Source organism: Dipodomys merriami, unplaced genomic scaffold (assembly GCF_024711535.1).
Source record: "Dipodomys merriami isolate MVZ:Mamm:240054 unplaced genomic scaffold, mDipMer1.0.p SCAF_146, whole genome shotgun sequence".
Lineage (NCBI taxonomy): Eukaryota > Metazoa > Chordata > Mammalia > Rodentia > Heteromyidae > Dipodomys > Dipodomys merriami.
Genome location: NW_027202782.1, coordinates 2,419,007 through 2,446,838, shown reverse-complemented (window position 1 = coordinate 2,446,838; position 27,832 = coordinate 2,419,007). Strand labels below are relative to the sequence as shown.

The window sequence follows — 27,832 nt, the reverse complement described above, 5'->3', positions numbered from 1 at the left end:
CCTATAGTAAAATCTCCCCCTGCATCCCCCACTATGTTATATCAAAGTTCTTTTTGTGTGTGTGTACAGGTGCTGGAGGTTGAACTCAGGGCCTAGGTTCTGGCCCTGAGCTCTTTTTGCTCAAGGCTAGTGCTCTACCACTTGAGCTACAGCTCTATTTCTGGCTTTTTGTAGTTAATCAGAGATAAGACTCTCATGGACTTTTCCTGCTCCAGCTGACTTTGAACCTCAATCCTCAGATCTCAGCCTCCTGAGTAGCTAGGATTACAGGCATGAGCCACTGGCACCTGGCTTGAAGTTCTTATTTATTGCTTTTACTGTTTACTGACTGTTTCTCTTGCTGTAAGCTCTCTGAGGGCAGGAATTGTGTCTTGTTTACTGTCTCCCCACCTCCCCTCACTGCCATTGCCTGGCACACCACGTGGTTCTCAACAAACAGATTTTGAATGCATAAACTAGTATGGAAGTAGCAACCAAATATATTATTTAAGAAGATTTCTCATCTAAAGAGCTTTGGGCATAGATCAATCAAAGATGATCCAAAAGTAAAAGTCAATCAAGAGAAATATCCACTTAAATATCCTGCAAATCTTTGGGAATTGAATGATGAATAAAATACCTTTAAGCATCTCAACATACAAATAAAAGAGATCCATCTGAAGGAACAGAAGCAAGCTGGTGCCAGGCACTGGTGGCTCATACTTGTGATCTTAGCTACTCTGGAGGCTGAAATCTGAGGATCGTGGTTCTTAGCCATCAGTAGGGGCAGGAAAGTTTGTTAAGTTTTATTTTCAATTAAACCACCAAAAAACTGGAAGCAGAGTTGTTACTCAAATGGTAGAGTATCAACCTTGAATGAAAAAGCTAAAGGACAGTGCTCAGGCAGGAGTTCAAACCCTGGTACTGATGCATGTACACATGTGCAATTGTGCATACACACACACATGCAAATACACACATACACACACTTGCAAATATACACACATACACACACACAGGGATCTAGCTGGTCCTAGACAACTCTCCTGCTATTTTGAGTGTCAGAAGGCAACATAGATAAGTGGATAGGAGCTTTTGAAGAAGGTTTATACACAGCCTAAGAGGACATCTGCGAGGAGCAAAGATGACTCTAAAGACCCCTCTAGCCTGTAAGAGCTCCAGATGGTGTCATGCAGGGGCCTGTACTGAGAGTTGTCTGAGCACATCTTAGATGGGTCCTGGGCTCCTGCGTTAGTCAACTGCTCAGAGAAGAGCAAGATGGAGAAGATGACTGAAGATAGTGATGAAGAGGCTCATGGGGTCCTTGAATTAGAGGCAGCGTGGAGGAGAAGCCTGTGGTTCTTCTTATCTGCCCACCTCTCCTGCCCAGGGGAATGAGGGACAGAGATGCTCGGTGGCCCTGCTTTTTATCCCTGTCATAGCCATCTCTGGCCAAGATGCAGCTCTAGATCACAAGATAGCCCGTTTCACCAGCAGCCACAAAGCTAGTCTCTACCTGCTCTTGGGTTCCTAACCCACAGACAACAGGGCCATTGTGAGAGCACTCTGCCTTCTCTTGCCCTGTGGAGCCCTGGGGGCACATTCTGGTGCCACCACAGGTCCCCACGACACTAAACACATGGAGTACCAACATGTTGATCTCATATGAGTCATTTAGATGTACTGGTTCAACCTAACCATTTTCCCTGTCACTGTTTTAATGTGTGTGTGTGTGTGTGTGTGTGTGTGTGTGTGTGTGTGTGTGTGTGTGTGTGTGTGTGTGTGTGTGTGTGTGTGAACACTAGTACTGGGGCTTAGATTCAGGGTCTTGAGCTCTTGCTTGGCTTTTTTTACTCAAGGCTGGTCCTGCCACTTAAGCCATACTTCCACTTCTGGCTTTTTTGCTGGTTAATTGGAAATAAGAATCAGACTTCTATTTCTGGGGATGGCTTTGAACCACAGTCATCAGATCTCAGCCCCCTGAGTTAGCTAAGATTACAGGTGCAAGATCCAGCAGCATCTGGCTCTTTCAACATTTTATTTGGAAATACTTTCAAACCTACACAAAAGTTTTATTCCAAGACCATTTGTATATTTTAGCCTGGCTTGCCTCTGCCCTTTGCTTTCTCACTTGTGAGATTTCTCTCACGTTTATAAGTATAAAGTTATTCTCTTTATCCTTGATGGCTATAACTTTTCTGTGACTGCTCATTGGTGTGCACAGACCATTGTGGCTGGGCAAAATGCAAGGTCACTTCCCCATGGACCTCAGGCTATAATACTTCACCAACCAGTCAACCTGTAACTTTGCTTCTGTTTAAAGACACCTTGCTTTCTCCATACATGGTCTTAACCTTGATCCATTCTCACTGAACTTGGGGCCTCACACCTGAACAAGCCCATCCAATGTACATGTGTCCTCTGTGAGGTGCATGCAGACCTCGTGCCAGACTTCATGCCCTTAGAACCCTGGACAGCGCTTTAGCAGGTGCACTTGGGGACATTTGAAAGAGCCAAATCACCAATAGAAAGCATAAAATGGGAGGGACGGAAGGAGAGAAGGAGGAAGGGAGGGGGAGAGAGAGACAGAGAGACATAGAGCATTATTCTAACTATGGGACTATGTAGGAAGATAAAGGGAAGGGAAGAGAGAGAAAGAAGGATAAAGGAAGACTGATCCTGAAATACAATGCAGCTGTATGTGAAGATGGCATAAGGAACCTCAGTGAAAGCTGATCAATAATGCACATCTAAAATGCCATAGCGTGCTCTACTGGTACAATTAATACACATTGAAATATATGAATGACAAAAGAGTAAGACAGGCTCAGATAAGGACTATAGCATGGGGAGGGGGAAGGCTACCAAAGAGAGTGAATGAGGAGTGAATGTGATTAAAATAGTTCATTTACATGTATGAAAATAAGAGGATGAAACCTGTTGAAATTGCTTTAAGAAGGGGAGGAAGACCAGGGATGTAAGGGAAAGGGTGAGGTATGTTGTGTACATGTATGAAAATGTGACAGTGAACACCCCTTCTACAACTAATGTATGCTTAAAAAACCTGAACAAAATGTGCAAATAGACCATGGAGAGAGCATTGTGCATAGTGTGAGTACTGGGCCCCTCACATACAGTAAGTCTGCTTTCTGCCACTGCTATGTACATTGGCCAGTCACTAAAATGGATATTTGTTTTGGGGTTACAAAAAGCCAGAAAGAAGAGTTTCACACCTGCAATCCCAGCTACTCATGAAGCTGAGATCTGGAAGACTGAGGTTCAAAATCAACTTGAGCAGAAAAGTCCAAAAGGCTCCGTCTTTAACCAGCAACAAGCTGGACTATAGCTATGACTCAAGTGGTAGAGTGCCAGCCATGAGAAGTACCCAAGCAAGTAAAAATTCTTTTTTTTTTTAATTGTGAAAATACCATACAGAGGGGTTACAATTACATGGGTAAGATAGTGAGAGCATTTCTTCTCAAGCATTGTTGCCTCCTCCTTTGTTTCCCCTTCCCATTCCTTTCCCTCTCCACCCCCCCCCACCCCTGCCAAAATTGTAACCTCCCACCCCCAATCTGTATGAACCCAGCTGTATTGGAGGCATTAGTAGGAGGATTATGGTCCAGGCTAGACCTGGGGAAAAATTCAAGACCCTATCTAAAAAATAACTAAATTTAGAAAGGGCTATCTCAAGTGGTAGAGTACCTGCCTAGCAAGCACAAGGTGCTAAATTCAAATCCCAGTACTGCAAAATAAAAAAAAAAAACAAAAAATGTGGGAGAGATCTTTTCTTCTTAACATTACCCAGCCTCAGATATTTCATTATAGTAACAAATTAGACTAATAAAATACTTATAGTACAATGAGTTAACACAGGGAATCTCCAACATTACTTTCCTTTACTGTCCCATGTTCATTCCGTCAGATGTTTATGGCTCCATTTCTCCTTCAGAGCAGAATCGTAAGACTATGATTGGCATTTAGTTGTCCATCTCTGTCTCATTCAAAGGGAGATACCATCAGCTATTTTTACCTTTTATGATGAAAGCATTTATGAAAAATATAGGTCATTTAGAAAACAAATAAGGTACTCTTCTTTGAGGGAAGGTTCAGGCCATGTCCTGCTGCCTGGAATAACATACCAGCTATGTCACCTTCCCGAGACATCTCAGTCTGTATAGCACAGAGTTCCTCTGTTCCTCTGATGATGCTGACTGATCACACAAGATATGTCACTACTTCTTCACTTTGTAGGTTTGGGGCAGCCTGAGTCCACTGGGCTTGCGTGGCCTCCAAGCCTGTCTTGCCCCTTCCAACCCAATCTGCTCCAACTTGTGGGACATTTTGACAGGAATATACATTCTTGAGTGCTTATAGACAATAGGTCATCTTGAGCTTTTGAGAAAAAGTTTGGCTCATCTCATCTGGGCCAGGGGTTCCTTAGGAGTTGGAGATAAATTTCTGGGAGGTGGCCTGAGCTAGGGAAGGGTGAAGATCTGTACCTAAGTAGGTGTTAGATAGCCATGGTCTCCCTTTCTTTCTTTGGCCTTTAATAGCATGGAAGCAGTGGCTCCTGGCTTGTCTGTTAGCATGTCCTCTGGGCTGAGTTCATCATTCTTTCATTGTATGGGTAAACATTTTACTGAACTAGTATCTAGACCATCAACATCTTCAAAAGGCCAATTCTATTTGAACTCAAGATGTTGTGCTTGCTAGGCAGGTATTCTACAAATTAAGCTATGTCTCCAGTCCCTTTTGGCATTAATTTTTTTGAGGTGGGGTCTTACTTGGTCCTGGGCTGTGATCCTCTACTTGTGCTGCACTGTGCAGTTGGGGGTGATAGGCATGCTCCACTGTGCTCAGTCACTGTGGTTTAGGCTGGCCAGAGGAAAAAGTGGGGCCCTATGTGAAAGATCACCAGAGCTTGCCTAGGAAGCCTAGAGCCCTGAGTTCAAATCCTAGTACCAACACATGCACATGCACACACATACACACACATGCATACACACAAAAACTGCAGACGTTATAACTTTTCTCAACAATTTCAACAAGAGTCTTCTAAGAAAAAATTATATTCTCCCACAAAACCATGATTACACATAAGAATCTCTACTCTTCTCTGTCATCTTCTAGCACGCAGCCCATATTCAATGTCATCGATTGTCTCAAACTTGTCCTTTAGAGCTGGATTTTCTTCCAAACCAGGATTCAGTGTAGGCACTTGACTGCTGGCTCTGCTGTTTCCTGGATCTAGGGTGACCTTCCCCAGCCCCCAAACCCCTCCTTCCCTTTCCTGGTGCTACAATTTCCTGAAGAGCCAGGAAGAAAGGACTATAGGGCTTCTGTGCATGTTGAGGGCACAGAGGACTGGTTCCAGGCTGGGCAGGATGCCCTTTTGGGGCAGGTTATCTCTGCTTGCCTCCAGCCCTGTGGCATCTGGTCCTGACACAGACCCAGTGTCTCGTTCCCACCCACTGAACCTTTGCGCCTCTGGCCAGGGGCTTGGTGGTCCACACGTTCATTCCTTGGGAGGCTTAATCTGTTTTATTGAATTTTCAGATTCTCAAATCAATAGTCATAATAATGCCCAGCAGAAATAAAATCCACGCTGCAGGTATTTTGCCAAGCAGAGCTGATATTTACGCCTAGTGGGTTCCCTTGATGGCTTCAAATAGCTTAATAAGTCTCTGCACAGGCAGTCTGTCACTGCAGCTCACCGGCATGGGAGGCACGCGGCACCTGCCAGCGCCTCTTGGCAGCTGGGGGAAGGGAAGAGCAGCCTGCATGGGCACTGGTCTCAGTGGGTGGCAGACCTAGGCTTGGGCCCTGATGCTCTGTCTCTACAATGTCATTGTTTGCAGAATAAGAGACTTGACAGTGATCAGCCTCTGTGGTGACTATGCCAGTCTGGCCCCAATGTCCCACCTGGCCACAAAGATGTGGGCAAGGGAGAGACAATGGGGTCAAGGAACTGGGGGCTGCTGGCAGTTTGATTTTTTTCTCTCCACCTCCCTGATTCTTGAAATAAAAGATGTAGCTAATGAGCAAGTCTCCATGATATAGAGACAATGTGCTGATACTGAGCAGGGCCTGGCAGCAGAAGAGAGGCCATCCTTTGGAGAGGGGCAGGAGACCCTGAGGACCTGGTAGCGCTAGAGGGCCCATAAAGAATGACACTGTTGCCAGGTGCCTGTGGCTCACACCTGTCATCCTAGCTACTCGGGAGGCTGAGATCTGAGCATCGCGGTTCAAAGCCAGCCCGGGCAGGAAAGGCCGTGAAACGCTTTTAAAAAAATATGTAAAATTTATTTATTTATTTATATTGTGAAAATACCATACAGAGGGGTTATAATTACATGGACAAGGTAATGAATGCATTTCTTTTTTGGGTCCGGTCCTGGGGCTTGAACTCTGGGCCTGGGCACTGTCCCTCAGCTCTTCAGCTCAACGCTAGCGCTCTACCCCTTGAGCCACAGCACCTGCTATGTAGTGCTGAGGAATTGAACCCAGGGCTTCATGCATGCAAGGCAAGCACTCTACCACTGAGCCACCTTCCCAGCCCCATGAAGTGCATTTCTTATCAAGCATTGTTGCCTCCTACCTCCTCTTTTGTTTCCCCTTCTCATCCCTTTCCATCTTCCCCCTCCTCCCCCCCTGCACCAAAGTTGTAAAGTTCATTTTTGACATAATTCTTATCTTCAATAAACCACCAGAAAACTAGAAGTGGTGCTATAGCTCAAGTGGTAGAGTGCTAGCCTTGAGCTGAAGAGCTGAGGGACAGCGCCCAGACCCAGAGTTCAATCCCATGATTGACCAAAAAAAAAAAAAAAGAATGACACTGTCGCAGAGGGCCCCGACCACCTTGGGATAGCTTCCTCTGATCTGGCTGGGGTGTGGGAGAATGAACATTTCTTCTGAACCCACCTGCTTGCTACATACCACTGCCTGAAAGGTTGCTGCGCATCTGAAGTAAGGCCAGGCTGGTGCCCGCCCTGGAGCCTGCCTGGAGGTGGGGGAGCTATCAGCTCACCTGCTCTTGAGGGTTGGAAGGCAATTTTTGGGCTGCAGGGATGGTTAGCCATTTTGTGAGATTCCTGTCATCTTTCCTAAGACTAGGCTGTCCTTCCTTCTCATTCTACCCTTGTTCTCTCATTCCACACCCCACATTATTGGTCTTGAGTACACTGGAACAGAGCCAGTCACTAAGCACCTCTCAAGGTGCCGCTCGGGTGGCTCCTCATGAATGGAGCTTAGCCTAATCTGGTGGTACCCAGGGCAGCTGGGGGCCTTTGGACCATATTGGGAAGATTGATGATGTGGTTGTCCTCTTATAGGAAGGAGGAGATAAGCTGGGCCTTAGACAAAGGAAAAGCAAGGAGTAATTAGACACTTAGGGGTTTACAGAGTGGTCTGTGCTGGGGAACAGGGATCCAGCAGAAGTTAATGTTTCTAAAAAGCCAGGAAGAAGTCCTTGCATTTATCCATTCCCCTTAACATTTGATGCTGAGGTGTTAACTGAGCCCTGCTCAGGACTAGGGCTGCTGTTGGGAGGGTCTGTTCTAGATTCAGGTCATGTGGGAGTGTACAGCCCAGGAAAAATTAAAACCAATAATCAAACAGAGGGCTGGGGTATAGCTCAGTGGTAGAGCACTCTCCTAGCATGCATGGAGCCCTGGCTTTGGTCTTTAGCACTGCAAGAGAAACAGTAAGAATTCTTCTTCATAAAACAATAAAACAGTCTAAAAGTCCAGCTGCATTTTATGATCAACCTGGGCTAGAAATTCTAAACAATGTCAATGTCAACTTTTTCTCTGCAAAAATAATCTTTTGTTGATTTAAGGTCCAAACAACTGCTGTGGTTGAGTTTTTGTAGTACACAGTCAAATCAACACTCTTGTATTAACTCTCCTTCACTAATCAGCAGGTTCTCTGTGGAAGATAATTTTCTGGCTCACAGATAGTTGGTCACACACACACACTACACTTATACCCCTACTTTCTCTCTCTCCCTCTCTCTCTCTCTCTCTCTCTCTCTCTCTCTCTCTCTCTCACACACACACACACACACACACACACACACACACACACGCACATTCACACATGCTCAACTACCCTTGCTGCAAGAGTAGGCTCATAAGATTCACAATTGTCCAAACCCCTTTTAGGAAGGATTTATGCTTCTAGCTGCTGTGGCCATAAACTTCTCCAGGCAGCATGATTATAGAAACATAGGCACAAACATGGAGGTTTTAATAGCCATCAAAATGGAAAACTGAACCAGTGCCAACTGCTGGGTGAATGTCTTAGTTTGCTAAGTACATGAATAGTATATTTGTGTGTGTGTGTGTATATATACTGATCCTGGGACTTGAACTCATGACCTGGACTCTAACTCTGAGCTTTTTTGCTCAAGGCTAGTGCTCTACCACTGGAGCCACAGTCTTACTTCTGGCTTTTTGGTGCTTAATTGGATATAAAACTCTCACAGACTCTCCTGCCTGGACTAGCTTAGAACTAGGACTCAGATTTCAGCCTCCCATGTGACTAGGATACCAGGCATGAGTCAGAGTCTTACTGTACAGTTTAGACTGGGCTTGAACCCTTAGTCCTCCTACCTCTGTCTACTGATGCTAAGATTATAGATGTGTGCCACTGTACTTAGCTTGAACATTATCTTAAACTGTATATGTATATTTTTGACAATGGTTAGCAATATTAAAATTCAATAATAATAATAAAGCTTAAAGAAGCTGTGTCCTCCTATGGTGGAAAGGGTAAACGTGGTCCTTTAAAAGGACATTAATACCATTAATGAGGGTTCTACCCTCATGACCTACTCTCCAGAGGTTCCACCTCCTAAAAACATCATCCTGGGAACTAGTCAAGCTGACATCTAAAATTAACCATCCTAGAGAGCTCTCAGTTTTCCACTCAGTCAACTGCTCAGTGATGGAGCCACATCCTGGGGTAAGGAAGACTAGAGAAGATGATGGAGTCACTTCCTATGGCACGGAAGACTAGAGAAGGTGTTGGAGGTGGGTGATGGAAGTGCAAAAGAGAGCTGCAAGGCAAGGTCAAGCAGGTCATTGAACTAAGCGTCTAGAGGTTGTTGGGGTTATCCACTCGAGAGTATAAGCACGAACAAACCCAGAGAGAAAGGAGCAGGATGGGGGCTGGGCATGGTAGCTCATACCCAGTTAGCTGGGAAACAGAGATCAGGAAGCTCAGAGCTTAAGGCCAGCTCAGGTAAAAAGTAATGATACCCCATTTCAATCAACAAACTGGGCATTGTGGCTTATGCTTGTCTTCCTAGCTCTATGGGAAGCATAAATAGGAGACTCATGATCCAGGCTAGCCCAGGCAAAAATGTGCCCCTCTGAAAAATAACTAAAGCCAAAATGATGGGGACTCCTTCCCCCCCACCTCCACCTTCCTCCCAATTCCGGCATTCAGAAGACAATAGGATAAGGCCCTGAGAAAGACCATTGCTCTGCCCCAGATTGCTTCTTTGGTGTCCTGTGTCCCTAGGCCTGTGGGGACAAAGACAGGGTATTGCTTAAAACACACATTACAAGACAATGTGGCAAGTTCTCTGAGGGGAGACTTCACCCTGTGTCCTGTGGGAAAGCTGGACCTACCTGGGGAGAAAGGCATGTGGGTGAATTTGGCAGGAAATGAGCACCTCTGGGCACCTGCCTCTCCCCCAAACCCTCATTGTAATGTGTGATGCAAAGGCCGTATCCAGAAGGAAATGACTCATTCTATTTCATTTCAGTTTTATAGCCCATGTATTTAACAGAGCTACTCTTGTCTTTCACTACCTGCTACATTAGCAAACGATGTCGAACATCTATAGGCATAATTCCACATGTGTGTGAATGAAACACACACACACACACACACACACACACACACACACACACACGTGCTGTTTTCTCACTTCCAAATTTCTTAAGCATTAGGTCACTTTCCCTCCTTGGCCAAATGGCTGTCTGTGGCGTGCTGGGGCAGCCCATAAATTGTCCAGCCTGTGATGTAAAACACAGCCCTTATTGACAGTGGTTGGTGCTGGTGGAGGCTGGGCCGCCAGCTCGTAAAGCAGAGCCAGTGTCATTCCTGCCGAGCAGAGGCAATAAAGGGCATGGGGGAATTACCACTCTGGCTGCAGCTGGCCGCACAGCAGGGACCGGGCTGCCAGCCTAATGGGATCTCCCCTCACCTTGTAAAGCATGCATTTAGACATAAGCCACCCCTCCCCCACCCTGCACAGATCAGCTCTCCTCAACAGGCTCTGTACCCAAATTCCCACCTGGCTTTGGAACCTTTAGTGCCCAAGTAAGTAAGCAGAGCCATCATTGGTCTGGGCATTTTCTTGCAGCTGTAGCCAGATTGTTTTTGGAAGGCTGGCACTGCTCTCAGCCCCCTACTTGGAGCCCAGTGAGCCCATGCTGATCCATGTTCTATTCCCTCTACTCTCTGACCAGTACAGTCCACAGGGACCAGGCCTCACCATGCCAGGAAGGCCCCTTCTAAGGGCAATTACCATGCTCAAAGGGTCTTAGCGTTTCTCCAGACAGCTCTCCCCCAATGACTGTACCAAGACTTTTGGCCTTTCTTGGGCCTCTGATCCCTCTCTCTGAGGAGACCATTTCAATATCAGTGCCAGGGACCAGGACAGGAACTCTCTTCCCTTCTCAATTCCAAGCTGACCAGCCACCAGCATCTACCCCTCTCCTCTTTCCTGTCTTCCAGTGCTCATCCTGCTGTCTAAGGCTCCCACTATGCACTCTGCTTGTCCCCACACCTATGTACTGAGCATCTGTCTCCCTGTCATCTGGATTCTCATGTGCTTGTCTTTCCCATTTAAAAAAAAAAGGCGCAAACCTGTAATCTTAGTTAAGAGGCTGAGAGCTGAGGATCAAGGTTTGAAGCCAGCCTGGGCAGGAAAGTCTATGAGACTGTTATCTCCAATTAACCAACAAAAAGCCAGAAGTGGAGCTGTAACTTATAGTGGTTAAAGCACTAGCCTTGAGTGAAAAAGCTAAGGGACAGTGCCCAGGCCATGAGTTCAAGCTCCAGGATGGATGCACACACGTGTGTGCACACATACACACACACACACACACACACACACACACACACACACACACACACACACACACACACACGAACACACAGAGGAACAGGTTCTGCATATTCTGGGGAGTCAGAACCCATTGGCTCTTTGGAATGGGAGAGGGAGAGGACCCAAGGTTGTTCTATTATATGGAACTGGGGGCCCTGGAGTCTGGGCATCTCATCTCCATTTTCGTTCTTCTCTTCCAATCCTTTTCAGACTACTGTAGCTCCCACTTGTCTTACCCTCCCCCCCCCCCCCCACTCTGTCCTCCCCAGGACTCTTTCAGACTGGAACAAATTTATCCATGATTCTCTCAGGCTTCCACACAGTTTGGGTCCCCAGCCATAACAGGGCTCTCTCTGCCTCACTCCAGATCGATCAACCCTTATAAACTTTCCGCCACCCCTTCCTGACCGTCACAAAAGCATGTGGTATTCAACACGACCACACCCGAACTGAACTCTTTAAGTGCCCCAGTCCACTGGTCTGGCCATTGCACCTCTGTGCCCACAGAGGCAGGAATCTGGGTTGTTCCTTCTGTGGAACTTGCTGCTAAGTCCAACTGGTTTGACCTCTTTAGTGGCTCTTGAATCTATTTTTGCCAACAGCTCTCCTGAGGCTTGCAGCAGCCGCCTGGTGCTGGACCATTGCTACCCAGTATGCACAGCCACATGCTTTCTACTCTGCTACTGGAGAGCTGAGCTCTGGCCTTTGAGGCTTTACACAATTGGGCTTCCATGCTTGCCCAAGGAGGCCTTCTCAAGCCAGAGCTTTCCTTTGCCTCATTACACTTTGATTTCTGCACAATTGTCCCTCAGACCCAGGCTCAGCAGCCACATTCTCAAGGATATCGTTCCTATACTCTCTGATGCACTCAGATCTGCCTTTCTGTCTCAGCACCGTGTACTTATGCCACTTAGTGCCATGGCTCCTTCTTAAAGGATTGTCTTAAGAATAACAGAATGTGGCTACTGAAAGCAGCCTAGGGCAGAGGCAATACTTATGTGAGAGAGGAAAACGCTGATTCCAATTCTCCTTGCTGGGAGTCCAGGCCCTGGCCTTGGCCTCTTTGTGGGTGGAATGAAAATCCATTGTCTTTGTGACTCGGTTCAGGTCTTGCCATTTACTTTGGCCCAAGCAATGGAATGAAGCAATAGTACCCCAGTTCTGAACCTGGGCCTTAGAAGGACTGGCAAATTCCTGTTTGTCCCCTTCAATGATAGGCCTAAGAAGAGTCCCCTCACTGCTGCCCCTTCATAATCACATGTGGAGTAAGGCCACGAAGCCCAGCCTGGAGCAGTGCAGCACTGGTGGTCAATGGGAATAAATGACCACTGTTTTAGCATTTGAGTTGAGAATGGCTCATTTCCAGCTTTTCTGTGGCTATTGATAACCTGCCTGGTTAATGTGACATTCTTGGCACAGTGCTTGACACAGGAGATACTCATGCTTGTTCCCTATCCACAGAAACTTCGGCAAGTCCCAGGCTGCTGGAAAAAGCTGAACCAGGCCTCGAGAACTGCCTTGCTGTCACTCTGCATGTGTCAGCCGGTGCTCAAGCAAGGATGCTTACTGTGATGGATAGGTTGATCCATAGAGACAGATAAAGCTGGATAGACACGTGATGGATAGATAAGTAGATGGATGAACAGATAGAGAGGTGGATAGACAGACGATGGCTGGATTGCTAGGTGATGTATAGATTGATGGATGAGTGGCTAAATAGGTAGAGAGATAGATGGATAGATAGATGATGGATGGATCTATAGATGGTAGATTGATGGATTGACATATGATGGATGGATGGATAGTTTTATAGCTAGAGAACTGGGTCTGTTTCAGAGACCAGGGCTTTTGTAATTGATGGGGCAGGGTATCACAAGATCTCTACCAGGCCGTTGTCATCAGATCTGAGGCTGGAAGCCCAAAAGCTAGTGATCAGGAAGGGAGGAAGATGATGAGATGGGAAGGAGAGCCAGCTGCAGCCCATAGGACAGACCAAAACACACTACTTCTTGTGTCTTCTGACCTCCCTGCTTTAAGGGTCTTCCTGAAGCTTAGGTCCTTCCTCCATCGGACTAAGCCCACAACTGGTAAAGGAGCTAGTGATAGGTGGTGGCCACTGCTAGTCTGCTACCATGCTAAGTCCATTCACAGCTAATGGCATGCATGTGCCATCACATACCTGCTGCCTCTCTTCTCCCCTCTTCTGTGACCTATCCTAACCAGAAACACCCAGGACAAGTGATTCTGTGGACACAAAGACACCTACCTGTCTCAAGACTACCCTTTGTGGTTCAAAGCAAGCCTAGGCAGAAAAGTCTGTGAGACTCTTATCTCCAGTTAACTACCAAAAAGCCAGAAGTGGGACTGTGGCTCAAATAATAGAGCCTCCTCCTCCTTCTTCCTCCTCTTCCTCCTCCTCTTCTTCCTCCTCTTCTTCCTCCTCTTCTTCTTCTTTATTCCTCCTCCCTCCTCCCCTTCCTCCTCCTCCTCCTCTTCCTCCTCTATATTTTCTTTTGTCAGTTGTGGGGCTTGAACTCGGCCTGGGCGCTGTCCCTGACCTTCTTTGTGCTCAAGGCTAGTGTTCTACCACTTGAGCCACAGTTCTACTTCCAGTTTTTGAGTAGTTAATTGGAGATAAGACTCCCATGGGACTTTTCTGCCTGGATTGGCTTCGAACCATGATCCTCAGATCTCAGCCTCCCGAATAGCTAGGATTACAGGCATGAGCCACCAGCACCTGGCTGTGCCTTCTTATTTTTAAAGAACTGGTCACACTAAAACAGAAAACAGCTAGCTTTGGTGTTTGGGTGAGTTTGCTTAGTGCTGTCTGTTCTGTTGCAGCAATCTGCATCCTTTCCATCACCAATATCACACTGTCTTGATGAAAACAGCTTTATAGGAAGACTTAAAATTGGGCAGCCTGAGTGCTATAGCTCTCATCTCTGGCCTTAATTGGAGCTTTTAGACTACTGTCATTTTATGTAATTATTGATAGGTCTGGACCTATGTTTACTTTTTTATTCTTTGTTTCCATTTTGTTTGTTTTCTTTTCTTTTGGTCGTCATTACTACTCCTGTTTTGGGTTTCCTTTCTTCCTTGGGGTTAGTTGACTTTTTTCAGTATTTCCTTTCAATGTATCTGTTGTGGTTTTTGTCTACATAATCAGAATAATTACTTTTTCTTTTCTGATTGCACTAGGGATTATCCCAATGCACATAGCTAACTTCTCGTGGTCTTAGAATCAATACTATACTACTTCAAGTGGAATGTGGTTATAAAAGCCCATATAGGTCATGAACCTTCTCCATTGTGATGTTCTTGTCTCATAATATCTTCAAACATAGAGAACCCCTTCAGACAGCATTGCCTTTCTTGTATTTAATGGCTGAACATACTCAAAAGAATTCACACAGGAAGAAGAGCATGCTGTAGTTGCCCAGATTCTTAGTATTGTTGCTACTCCATCATCCTTGAGCTCCTAGTTTTCCTCCCATTATCATTTTCCTTTCACCTGTTTGAGCAGGCTATGGGCAATTAATTCACATGGCTTTGTTTACCTGAGAATGTCTCAGAGGGTCTACTTCATCTCCATCTCTTTCATGAATATAGAGCTCTAGATAACAGTTCCTTTAGCCTTTCAAAAATATTCTACCTAATTCTGACCAATAGGATTTCTAATGAATAAATGGGAATTTGTCGGTTCACTCAGACAAACCCCTATTCAATTATTGCAACCTGGGTCAGATCCGATTTCTTTTCTTGTGGCAGGACTAGTGATTGAGCTCAGGATTTAGAACTTGTTGGGAAAGTACTCTACCACCTGAGCCCTGCTTCCAGACCTTTTGGCTTCAGTTTGTTTTAAGATAGTCTTATGCTTTTACTTGAGGTGGCTTCTGCCTGGGATCCTCCTATCTCTTAACCTCCTGATCAACTGGGATTACAGGTGTGAGTGATCACACCCTACAAGATCCTATTTCTAATTCACACAACATAGACCTTTAATGTCACTAACCTCCTTCCTCTATAAACTGATGCTTAGGGGAGGGAGAAAGGGATAAGAAAGAAGGAGAGATGAATAAGAAGCAGTTAGAAAATTGACCATCTTTCAGAACCTCAGCTGATCTTTGAACTTGGAGAATGTTTCAGGAATTGAACTAATTAGATTAAAGGGTCCCATGTATGGAAGACAAGATATGTGCAACCACATATCAGGGTCTTCCATGCCAGGAAATTTCAGTTCCGTGCAGTTCCAAAATGACTCAGAAAACAGCTAAAGAGGGCTTACAATGGATACATGGATCCATCCATCCATCCATCCATCCATCCATCCATCCATCCAACCAGGGTAAAAGTCCTAGGCAACACAGGCATGTTCCTCCACTGACACCAACACTTGTGCCCAAAGGAAAACTGCTTGATGAGAGGTTCCTGGGAAGCAAGGCAGGCCAGTGGGGTGCATTGTGGGGCTGGAAGGGTATCAGAGTTATCAGCTTACACCGACAAGACAACTGCTGGATTCTCTGTGTGACACTGCCTTAGGGCTTCCAGTGAGTGCTCAGCTCCAGCCTGGCCCAGTACAGGTCATAACCTATGTAGGACAAATTGCTATAGTAGCATGTTACTCCTAACCTGGACCAGAGGGGACATGATTGCTAAGGCCAGAAAGCTCCCAGGTGACAGCTACCCTGGAGGTAGTAAGAGAATAGGAAGCATGGATTTGGGAAGACTGACATTGTTTATAAATAGTTGGCTGAACTTGATACTTGATTTTTAGACTGTGATGGACTCTTCTGTGAGCTGGTTGTGGGCAGTTGGAGATGGTCAGAACATGGAATGAGTTCTGTTCTGTTCTGCTCCTGATGTCAGTCAGATGAATTGTATGTTTAACTGTGTGTTTTACTTGTATAACCGACTCTTTTTTTTTTTTTGTCATTGGTTGTGGGGCTTGAACTCAGGGCCTGGGCACTGTCCCTGAGCTCTTTTTGCTGAAGACTAGCACTCCACCATTTTGAGCCACAGCACCACTTCCAGTTTACTGGTGGTGAACTGAAGATAAGAGTCTCACAGACTTTCCTCCTGGTCTGGCTTTGAACTTTGATCCTCAGATTTCAGCCTCCTGAGTAGCTAGGCATAGCTATCAGTGCCCCGTTGATTCCTTTTTAACAAAAGGCATTCCAATTACAGGGCCTTGAAAGAGTCCTGTATTGTTATTGTTATTATTATTATTATTATTTTTGGGTCCGGTCGTGGGGCCTGAACTCTGGGCCTGGACGCTGTCCCTCAGCTCTTCAGCTCAAGGCTAGCGTTCTACCATTAAAGCCACAGCGCCACTTCCGGCTTTTTTATTTTTGTTTATGTGGTGCTGAGGAATCGAACCCAGGGCCTCATGCATGCAAGGCAATACCACTGAGCCACCTTCCCAGCCCCCTGTATTGTTATTTTTATTCAAATGTTTTTTCTTTCTTGGGATTGTTTCTAACATATTTATAAGATGATTTCTTTGTTGCTTTGTATGAGCCTCCCCCACAGTATAACCCCTGCTTTCACTGCATTTGATGTTGGTATAATTTGTGGAGGGGAAGGGAAAAAACAAATGTTTAAATAGGGATACAAGTGGACCCATTGCAACAATGAGATGTATAAGTCGTTATGTTGAAAAACAAACTTTACAACTTTGGTGGGGGGGACATGGGGGGGAATGGGAGATGGGAAGGGATGAGAAGGGGAAACAAAGGAGGAGGCAACAATGCTTGATAAGAAATGTACTCATTACCTTGCCCATGTAATTGTAACCCCTCTGTACGGTATTTTCATAATTAAAAAAAAACACCAAAAAAACAAAAGGCATGATGTGTGTGTGTGTGTGTGTGTGTGTGTGTGTGTGTGTGTGTGTGTGTGTGTGTGTGTGTGTGTAGATTCTAGGATTTAAACTCAGGGCCTCACGCTTTTTTTTTTTCTTTCTATTCTACCACTTAAACTATATGTCTAGTTCTAAAGGTTGCATGACTTTTTAAGTTTGGAAACCACAGCACAAGATGCCATGGCTCACCACAGAAAGTGTCTGTGGCTAAATAAACCTGGAAAAATCACCAGGCATATTGAGCCACCGGAGGCACACAGTACTTGAGTATGCTATTAGAATCACAGTAAATGTTTAACCTTCCATACTCTCAGGTAGGGAGTGCAATACCTGGATTTGAAGTGCTCACTGGTTCCCATGGTATAAATTTTCACAATCCAGTCAATTCCAAGTTGCCATTGGATGGTTTCTGAATGCAGAGTTGGGAAGAAGTGGCCACTTGAAGGCTCAGGAGCTGGCTATGGCTCATGACTGGCACATCACCATCAATGAATGATCTTCTGTAGGTTTAGAGCTAGCTGAACAACAGGAGACAAAGAAATGTTCTGTTGCCAGTCTTATGAAAACAGCTGGGTTAGAGGATGTGATAAGTTGGGTTATTCTTAGATACATGTTTTCTCTCATTGTTTTACACAAGTGGATTTCCTATTGCATTGACTTGGGACACCACCACGGGCTTTGTCTCCAGTTCCTAGCCCAGGCCCAAGAGGCCTCCTGGTTCTCCTACCCTCACCATTTGGTGCCCAAGCCATCCTCTGGTCCCAGGGAGAATGGACACAGGAGGTAAGCCCAGCCCAGGTAAGTCCACCTTAGCCTCTGAGTGGTGTCAATGCTTCTTGCTGTATCTGAAGCATTACTGAGCTGTCGTTGATGTTTTCTGAATAGTACAGTGAGGGGAAGCTGATTTTTCTAAATATGTAATATAGATATGGAACTGGGAAATTAAATTTAGAGAGACTTGGGAAAATGGTGCTCTGGTGATGTGGTAGAGAAATTGCTTGGTAAGAGTATTTCTTTTTTTTTTTTTTTTTTTGTCGGTCGTGGGGCTTGAACTCTGGGCCTGGGCACTGTCCCTCAGCTCTTCAAGCTCAAGGCGAGCGCTCTACCACTTGAGCTACAGCGCCACTTCCGGTAAGAGTATTTCTTATGGCAATCTTTGAGGGAGAAATGACTTCATGGATTAATGGAGCTGGGCATGATGGCTTCTGGGAAGAATGCTGTTGACATGACCTTCTTGGAACTGCAAATGGTAAAGTAGTACAGTGAAAGATGACTTTCAAAAAGCAACTGGCCCATTTACCACAGAGTTTAGAAAATTAAACTTATTTTTTTGGTGCATGGGCACTGCCCCTGAGCTTTTTTTGCTCAAGGCTAGTGCTCTACCACAAGCCACAGCTCCACTTCCTGTTTTTGTTGGTTAATTGGAGATAAAAGTCTCACAGACTTTGCTGCCTGGGCTGGCTTTGAAACAAGATCCTCAGATCTTAGCCTCTTGAGTAGCTAGGATTACAAGTGTGAACCTCTGGTGCCCAGTGCCCAGCTTACATGTATTTCTTATCTCCAGTCTCTCTAGCCAGTTTTTTTGAAAAAAGCCCCAAACAAAAAACTCTCACATTAAGATGTGGCCTGTAATGCAAAGACAAAATCTAGGGAGTGCCATGAAAATATCCTCAAAGTAGAGAGGAGATCAGGAAGTGTGATTGATTGTACTGGCCTGTATCTTAAGGTCTAGAAGGGAATATGATGTAATGTAATGATCTTTCAAGTCCAGCCCTGGCGACTCGCATCTGTAATCCTAGCTACTTAAGAGATTGAGATCTGAGGATTGTGGTTCAAAGCCAGTCCAGACAGAGAAGTCCCTAAGACTCTTATCTTCAATTAAATAGAAAAAAAGCCCTCAAGTGGTAGAGTACCCGCCTTGAGCTAGTACAAGCCCCAATACTAGGAGAAAATAAAGTGTCTTTTCAGCAACAATAGGCTATATAGAAACATCCAGGGAGTGGCCCACAGCAGATGGTTATGGGACACCAGTCCCCAGTTGCTGAGAGAAAAGGAATTACTATGTAGCTTTTGGCATATAGAGTGATCTAGAATCAGATATATAGGAGACCCCCCCCCCCCCCATACACACTGCAGGATGTTTGGGAGAAAGCTACAAAAAAACATATTGCCATTGTGGATTGAAATGAGACCAAGATGGTTTGAAACATAAAAATCCTCAACCTCTCAGCTTCTTACAAGTAGGAAGAGATTGAAAGTTTCTCTTCAAGTCAGGCACATGCTCATGCCTGTAATCTTAGTTACTTAAGAGGCTGAGATCTGAGGATCATAGTTTGAAGTCAGCACAGGCAGGGAAGTTTGTAAGATCAGATCTTATCTTCAATTAGTCTCTCTCTCTCTCTTACTTTCTCTTTCTCTCTCTCACACACACTCACAACTATGAGGAGCTGAAGAATGAGGCTACATTCTAGGCCTAGTATAGATCACAGCAATGTTGTTCTGCAAAATGCCTATGAACTGTCCTTCAGGTGGGAGTCTTCCTTCTTACCCTAGCTTTGGCTCCTCAGTGCATGCTGAGTGTATCTATGTATGGGATATGTATGCAGAAAGCTTGTCTTTTTAGTTCATAAAGAACCATATCCAGAATAGTGATGGACCACAGATCCTGGACTTCATGCCTGAAATTGATTGGGCCAGCTGTTGAAGGTTGGCATGTGGAATGGGAAATGTTGACTCTGTGAGGGCAGGTGGTGGTGGACTATATTATGATTGGAGAAATATTCATGTGTGTGTGTGTGTGTGTGTGTGTGTGTGTGTGTGTGTGTGTGTGTGTGTGTGTGTGTGTATCTGTGTGTGCAAGCACACCTGTTGGTCCTATGACTTGAACCCAGAGCCTGGGCGCTATCCCTGAATTTTTGTCCTCAAGGCTAGTGCTCTACCACCACTCAAGCCACAGCTCTACTTATATTGCGTTGCTTAATTGGAGGTAAGAGTCTCACAGACTTTCCTACCCAAATTGTTTTTGAAACTTGATCCTCAGATCTCAGCCTCCTGAATACAGGCTCACACCTGAAATCTATACTCTTGTTTCTGTAGGTGGAGTATGCTTGCCTACCCTACTGACCACAGCTTGGACTGTGTTACTTGCTTGGGCCAAAGTGAGTGGAATATGAAGGCACACAAGTTCTGAGCTGAGATCTAAAGAAGGCCTGTTTTGTCTGCTTGCCTTCCATATGTCTTCCACCGCTAATCACCTGGAAGTTGGGAGGAGACAACAGTTATGTGGGGGCAGAGCCAAATTGCTCCAAGCCGAACCCTCTGGTTAACTCCCAGATATGGAAGCCAGCCCCACCCCTCAGGACTGTGTGGCCAACCCACATTGGTCAGCTATCCCTCAGAGGAGCCAGATTCACAAGCTGAACCTGGTTGTTGTCATCTGGGATTGAGGTTTTGTGGATATTATTATTCAGTGCAGCTGGGGTCTGTGAGTGGACACCAAAGGGTTGGCTCTGCTGTACCACCATGCCCAGCCTCTTCATGCTGTGGGTCATCCACACCTAGGCAGTAGCAAAACAGAAGCTGTGAGATCAGGAGATGGGCTTTGAAAGAAGGGAGGAAAGAATGGAGCCAAGCACGCTCCGTTCCTCCTTAGGACTTCCCACCAGCCAAGTAACTCCTCCAATGTGGAGAATGGAAGATAGGGCAGGAAGGAAGGAGGAGCAAGGCCAGGGGTGGCCTTTCCCTGACACACATTGAAAACTCAGATTCTCTGCAGAAGAGAAATATGCTAAATTCTGTTTCACTTGGGGGCTTTCTATACTTATTTAAATGGAAAACCCTTCTTCAATCCCCTTGGTTACATCCCACAGAGATAATAGTATCCTTCTTTTCAGGGTATTGGAGCTTGAACTTATGGCCTAGGTGATTGCTGTTCTTAGCTCTTTTGCTCGAGGCTGGTACTCTACCACTTGAGCTACAGCTCCATTTCCAGCTTTTTGTTGGTTAATTGGAGATAAAAGTCTCAGACTTTCTTGCCTGGCTGGTTTCAGTGATCCTCAGACATCAGCCTCCTGAGTAACTAGTATTACAGGCATGAACCACCAGTGCCTGGCTCCACAGATTTAGTTGTAAGCTGAATGCCTGCTAAGCTGAGGCTCTGCTTCCAGACTTGCAGTCTGCTTGCGGACTTTCCATAGAAAGAAGGAAGCTAAGGGGCCTAAGCTGGGAGCTCAGAGGTCTGGCGTACCTGGCCTGCAGAAGGTGCCATCTACTCCCTCTAGCTTAGTCCTGGGATCTCTCCCCTTTGTTTCCTGACTCAGTTCCAGAATGTGTACTAATCCTTAGTCCCCTCTGACCTCTGACTATTGTGAGTTTACTGCAGTGGTCCAAGCATTGCCAAAGGGTGACTGCTTGCTAAACTGAGAATCTAAATCTACCTACCAGAAGACCTCTTAGTGCTCAGGTCCCTCTTCCTGGATCCTCCCTATGGCTCCATTTAAAGCCAACAGAGCATGTTTACTTGAAAGCAAAATAAACAGTGAAATGGACTACTTGGGCACATGCAAAGAGGCATTTTGGTGCCAGCGCTCTACACAGGGTCCACTGGATATACGGTCCTTTGCCTCCTCCCCTAAGGAGATGCTCTTGATCTGCTTGGCCAGTCATGGTCATGGATTGATGAGAGTTATGGGATTGGTCCCACAGACCTTGAAGCAGGAGTGTGTAAGTATCCCTATGTTTGGATCCCTGTCTGTATGCACAAATGTGGAAAGGACTCATGATTGGATAAAAGTTGGGGGAACCTGCACTTGGCCACAGCTGTGAAAGGCACATGCATTTGTGACCCAGAGCCTGGTATCTGATGGGTATTTTCTACTGCATTGTTCCTCCTTGTCTTATTAGAGCAGGTCCTGGCTGCCACCTTCTATCCCTAGCTACCTAGCTGGCAAAGCCTTTCACATTCGCTTGCTAGGAGGCCCCTACACTCAGGCTCTTCCCTGTGGGTTCCTTTGCCCAAGGCTAGTAGATGGGCACTCTGGGATATACTTGCTTGCCCCAATTCTTTCCTTTGCCTGAGCTACAGGACTTACCCACTTAATTCCCATCCTCCAACTCAAATGTGTTTCATTACCAAGGAGTGTGCAGTGTGGCTGACCAGCAGAACAGAGATTCACTGCAAAATGTCAAACCCTGACTCCCCCTCCCCAGACTGACAAGAAACAAACAGCCAGTAAATGCTTCTGCATTAAACATTTCTTGGTTGAGGCGGGGTAGTCAATTTTGACACTGTGGAGAAAAAAATACAGCCTAATTTCCGTTCAAATGCACCAAATTTACGGCAAGGATTCTCATTAACCACTGTCAAGGGAGAAGCAGATAGACAAGATAAATTATGAAAAAATTACTTTTTTAATGTACAAAAAGGACTTATTTACAAGTTGAGCATGTCATCTCAATTCATAGCATGTAGAAAAAAAGCTAAAAATGTTTTTTTGGCAATATAAATTTGGCTGGACAAGTCACCTACAGTATATTCAGGGAAGATGTTATCTGCACAAAATATATACAGGCAAGGGAATGGCAAGTGCAGTCTTAGGAAGCAAGCTAATACCACCATGGAGCCACAGCCCATGGCCCAGTCCCAGAGTTGTCATTTGGAGTTGGCCTTGGCTCTGGACCTTAACAAGGAGTCTGATGCACTGGAAGGGGCTAGATGAGCAGGTTTGGATCCTGTCTCCAGACTTTGCTTCAAAGTTCCTCCCTAAAGCCAAGGTCACAGTCAGAATGAAGCTCCATCTGAGCAGTGTGGTTGGTCTGGCAAAGTTGCTACAAATTCATCCTAAGGAACACATCTGATATCTGTATATATGTGATGGAGAAGCCGCATTGCTTCACCCTACTGGACATTCAGAAAAAAAATATTCTTGGAGCCAGTTCCAAACTACATTTCCATTTGGGGCTTGGCCACATTGAACAAGGAAACTGAGTAATAATTCCTCAGACTCTAAGAGCCGACCTCTCCACCCTCCCATCCCTACCCTAAACATCATGCACACACATCGTTCTCTGAAAATAATCAAGGAGAAGAGCAGAGGTCAGGGTATCAGCCCTGGCTGCATTTCTGGCTTGGTGTGCACTATTGGGCTGTCACTAGCAGCCCAGCATGGCCTGCAGGAGCCTGGACAGGGCTGTAGATTTCATGGTAAGATGGGCAGACTGCTTTGGAAAAACAAGATTGGAAAAACAGTAAACATGCGACTTCCTCTTCCTACTGGAAAGCCTCTGGGGTGGCCTAAGGCTGGGCCCAGGTGCCATCTCACCTCCAGAGGCCTCAGCCAATCCTTCACCCGGAGCAATGCCAGCAGCCAGAGGTATTTAGAAAGTTTCTTTTCAGGAACAGCTACATTGTCCATGCAGGAACACTGTAAACATGGTCAGGAGAGGCCCAGGTAGCTTCTGGGCTTGTCCCAGGTAGTACACTTTTTATTTATTTCCTTTTACTGGGTGCAACTTACATATTTTATTCATTCATAATATATCTGGGCAATTTGCCAGTCCTAAACTATGCTTAAAGGATGGAGATGCCAACTATCCTAAACCTGGCATTAGTATAGTACTTCTGCAGCACCCACGTGGAATGTTATTCCCTATTCTTCATGGCAAGAGACTGTAGGAACCTCAAGACTCAAGTTTTATAGGAGAATCCTGGCAGCTGGCAATTCCATTTCCTTACAGGTGGCAGAACAACAAGCCCATCTTCTTGGCACAGAATATCCATTATGGTTTCAGTTTCCAACCCAAATGTGGCTCCCCTACCCTCTTTCCACATGTAGTTGAAAAGCCCTTGGCCAACATAATCTCTCATTAGCCAAATGACAGAGGCAAAGAAGCCAAAGCTGAGTGGCCCCATAAACACCCAAGGCTGGCAAGCACTGTGTAAATCAGTTTCTCATTCCTTCTTTTCCTTTCCTGTTGAGACTTTTAGTATTCTGAAAAGTAGTCCAAAAGACCAGAGAGGATGCCCACAAAACTTCTCTTAAAACATCTGCAGTCTGAACCAGCCATTGGCAAAGATCCTTCAGGCCTACTTAATACTTTATTTTAGGAAAAAGATGAATGGATGAGATCTTATCCTTCCAGGAGGCCACAATCCCCCAGGGTCTGCTCTGCACCAGGGATCGGACCTTAGGTCATCATGTTCAGGAACTTGTTCTCCTCAGCCAGACTGCTAAGCATGGAGCTCATGTCGCCAACGGCCATGTTACTGATGCCTGAGGGGATGGAGGGCAAGGTCAGGGAGTTCCGAGGGGTGGTGAGGCGCGAAGAATTCTGGGAGAGGTTGTGTAGAAGGCTGGGGCTCAGCGCACCGGAGAACAAACTTGAGTGATCACCATCATCCATGATGGCATCAAAGTCAATCTGAGGGGCCTCCAGGAGCTGGGAGTCCACGGTGCTGGACACCTGGTTGACCCCTGGTGAGGGTAAGGGCTGCGGCTGGATGTTGTCTGGGCAGGCTTGTGGCTGTGGGGGTTGGGGCTGAGGGGCTGGGCAGCCTCCGTGGTTCTCTAGTCCTCCATTTTGTTCATACATGTGAATCTGGCCATAATAGTAGAGTGTGTTGTGGTCCTGTGCCCCACCTCTGTCCTGAGGGGGTGGCTGAGGGGGTAGTGGTCCCATGGTGCCCACTGCACCCTTGGGTACAGCCTCTGCTGTCTCCTGGTTGGCAGATGTGGTGACCATGGCATGCCCACTGGCCCTGGCATAGGCCATTTGTTGCTGCCCAGCACGTACCCCACGGTGGCGGCCTGCAGGGCTAGGCTCAAGGGGTGGCCGGGGTTGTACTAAACCGAAGCTAGATGGAGCTGCTCCCATCATGCCTTGCTGTGGCTCCATGAAGCCAGGCTGGTGGGAAGGCAGAAGGCCCTGGCGGTAGCCTTCCTGACTCGGAGTAGCTGCCAAGTGATGGCTTTGCTGTGGATAGCTCTGGGCTGGGTGAGGTGGTGGCACCCCAGCCAGGGCAGAATTTGGAACTCCCAGTTCCTGGTGGTGACCGCCCATCATGGTTGGGTTGGAGGCAACCTCCATTTGCTGAGGGAGCCCCAGGTGGGCTGGCTTGGCCCCCATGTTGTTGCAGGATGGGGGAAACTGGTTCAGGGTCCCACTGGGGCTGAGCTGGGGGTGGGCTTGGCTGTAGTTGGTCTGAGGGCTCACGGCTGAGCTCAGGCTGAGGCCTTGGCCACCTGTGGCTGGCTGGCGCAGCTGCTGCTGCATGTAATTCACTCTGGGGGCTGAAGAAGCTCCACTGGGGAGCTGAAGGTGTGGCTGGGTGCTGTCCAGGCTCCCAGGACTCAGCTGCAGGCCTTGTGGACTGTAGCTTGGGTACTGGCCAAAGGCAGCCTTCTGCTGCACCACAGCCAGGTTGCCCTGAGGAAAGGGCGGAGGCTTTACCTGGTTGGGCATGGCATCCATCGTACCTGAGCTCACCTCGTTCCACTGCACGGGCATGTTGTTTTTATTCAGGCTAGAGGATGCCCCATAGCCCAGCTGGCAGCCTTCCATGCTAGGGACAGAGGGACCCACGTTGGAGTCGGCAGCTGCTAGCCTGCGGTGGCCGTGCAGCCCTGGGCTGGGCAGCTTGGGGTTCTCCGGGAAGCTTTGGGTGGGGTACACCTGCCGTGTGCTCTCATCCACAGTGCTGCTGGTGTGTGCTTTGATGTACTGTACCACATCATCAGGCAACACCAGATCATCCTCTGCCAGCCCCAGGCCAGACTCAGGCCCTGTGCTGTCCACTCCTGCAGCCATGGCCTCCATCACCACATTCTCGCTGATGCTGGGTGGCCTGGGAGAGTAGGAGCTGTGGATCAGGCTGCTGTTGGTGCTTGGGTGACCCTGTAGGCGGAGCCCCCTCCTCTCGGTGCTGCAGGGGGGCAGTGGACCCGGGTTCACATTGTGGGCGCTGTGGAATCGCTGCACCCGCGGCAGGGTCAGGGCCTCGGAGCGTCGCACTGGGTCACTGGCACGCCGGGCACCGCCTCCTGGCGCTTCATGGGGGAATGCAGGCGCAGCCCCAATGTGGCTATGGCCGTAGGCAGGCCCATCACTGCCACGCCGCGGGCCCAGTGAGTGCGGGTAGATGCTGGGCAGCGTGCGATCGGGTACATCCAGCATGGCCAGCCTGGTCCGCAGACTCATGCGCTCCAGGCCTGGCAGCGGCGTGGGCGGTGGTCCCCCGGTGGCCGCTGCGTACTTGGCGCGCAGGCTGTACTGCTGGGCTGGTGTGAGGTTGAGCATCCCGGAGCTGCCTCCGCTGCACTGGCTGGCCTCACTGGAGCGTCGTGAGGCATCCGTGGAGATGGGGTCGTAGGAATCAGCTGAGCTGGCGTTGTGTGGACGGCTGGCGCCCAGGGGTGAGGCCTCGCTGGATCGGCGGCTGGAGAAGTACGGGGAGATGCCTGAGGAGCGGCGGCTCACTGTGTAGGCTGAGCTGACAGTGCTGGTGGAGCTGTCCCGACGCTCTTGCAGCTGGCTGAGCATGGTCACCTCGCTGGCAGACAGCTGGGACAGTCGAGGATTGGGCAGCAGCCCTGCTGGCCCGCCATCCACGGTGCCACTGAAGTTTTCCAGGACAGAACCTAGGGGGGCGGAACACAAAGGTTAGTATCAAAGACGAGGGTCCTATTCTGTGCTTTTTGACCAAGCAAAGGCTGTTGGGGTTGAGTCTCATCAGTTCTGAGTGCAAGAAGGGAAGGAAAGGATAGAAAGTGAAGAAAAGGCACCCATTACCAAGGGTGGGTAAGTGGAAGTCAGGAGGCTGATGACTACTCTTCGCTTCTTCACTGACTGGTTGATCTTAGCTTCATCACTACAGGTTTGGCCCTGAGTTCTCATTACTTGGACCCTCAGTTTCTCTAGCTAGCAGTAGGACTGGGTTATTAATGGGAGGGGGTGAGTGGCCCAGGAGGGCTCAGACCTTATATCCTGCATCTCTCAGTCTGGGGCTACTAGCTGGGTCCCCTGAGATGGAGTTTAATAAGCACACTGGGTTCACAGCTGTGGAAGAAAAGCTAGGCCACAGAACAGGCAAAGCAGCAGTGAGCCCCAGCTGATCTCAGAGATCTCAGGACTGCCCCCAGTTGAATCCCTCACATTTCTCTGGTGGTCAGTCACTGGATGTGGCCACCTGAGAATAACCTTGGCTGCCTTCAACCAAGGAGACACCATAGTGGGGCTGAGTTCAAGGCTACCTGACCAGTAGTCCTTCAAGTGAGGAGGGCAACATGTTCTCTTCAAGATGGAGCATCAATGTCTACCCTATGGCTACTGGTCCGTGGAGGGCAGCCTGGGGACCAGGTATCCAGTACTCAGCACTGTACACGCAGCACTCAAGAGATGCTTGCTGAAGACACCTTCTATCTCAAAGTGCTGGCTAAACACAGTGCCTACCATCTCCATGAAGCCTCTTTGCTCTTTCCCAGCTCTTCCTCTTCATAGCTCTGCCCCTAGCTCTGTCTTTGGTGCTACTGGATTTATTCTGCAGTAGAGTGGGACTCTGGAGGCCCAGTCTTCTGAACATGGGCTCTCTTGGAACCAGGATGAAGTAGGTGTCCTCCCCGTGGCCTTTGCTCATCAAATGACTGAGTGGCCAGACAAGGATGGGAATGATGGTGTGAGCATCCATCTGTACTATGGTACAGTTGGAAGAGTGTGGGCTTCAGAGCCACTCAAGATTAGGCTGACTTACACCTGCCCTTGATCTGGATAGGCCACTGTGTAATGAACTTGCACAGAAGAGCTTTCTCATTGTGGACAGCCAATGAGATGCCTGGTGGGAGTTGACCAGCTGGTACAGCCTCAAGCTCTTTCCT

General features: G+C 47.3%; 1 protein-coding gene across 1 annotated transcript in view; it reads right to left on the bottom strand.

The window, feature by feature from the left end:
• Positions 1-22,403: 22,403 nt before the first annotated feature.
• The window catches only part of Gli2 (GLI family zinc finger 2), a 234,985-nt gene continuing 229,556 nt past the window's right edge, over positions 22,404-27,832 (bottom strand). The window contains exon 14 of the mRNA XM_070021879.1: positions 22,404-26,599. Within this exon, the coding sequence (XP_069877980.1) occupies positions 24,150-26,599 (2,450 nt within the window). The 3' untranslated portion in view covers positions 22,404-24,149. The remainder of the gene's footprint in view (positions 26,600-27,832) is intronic.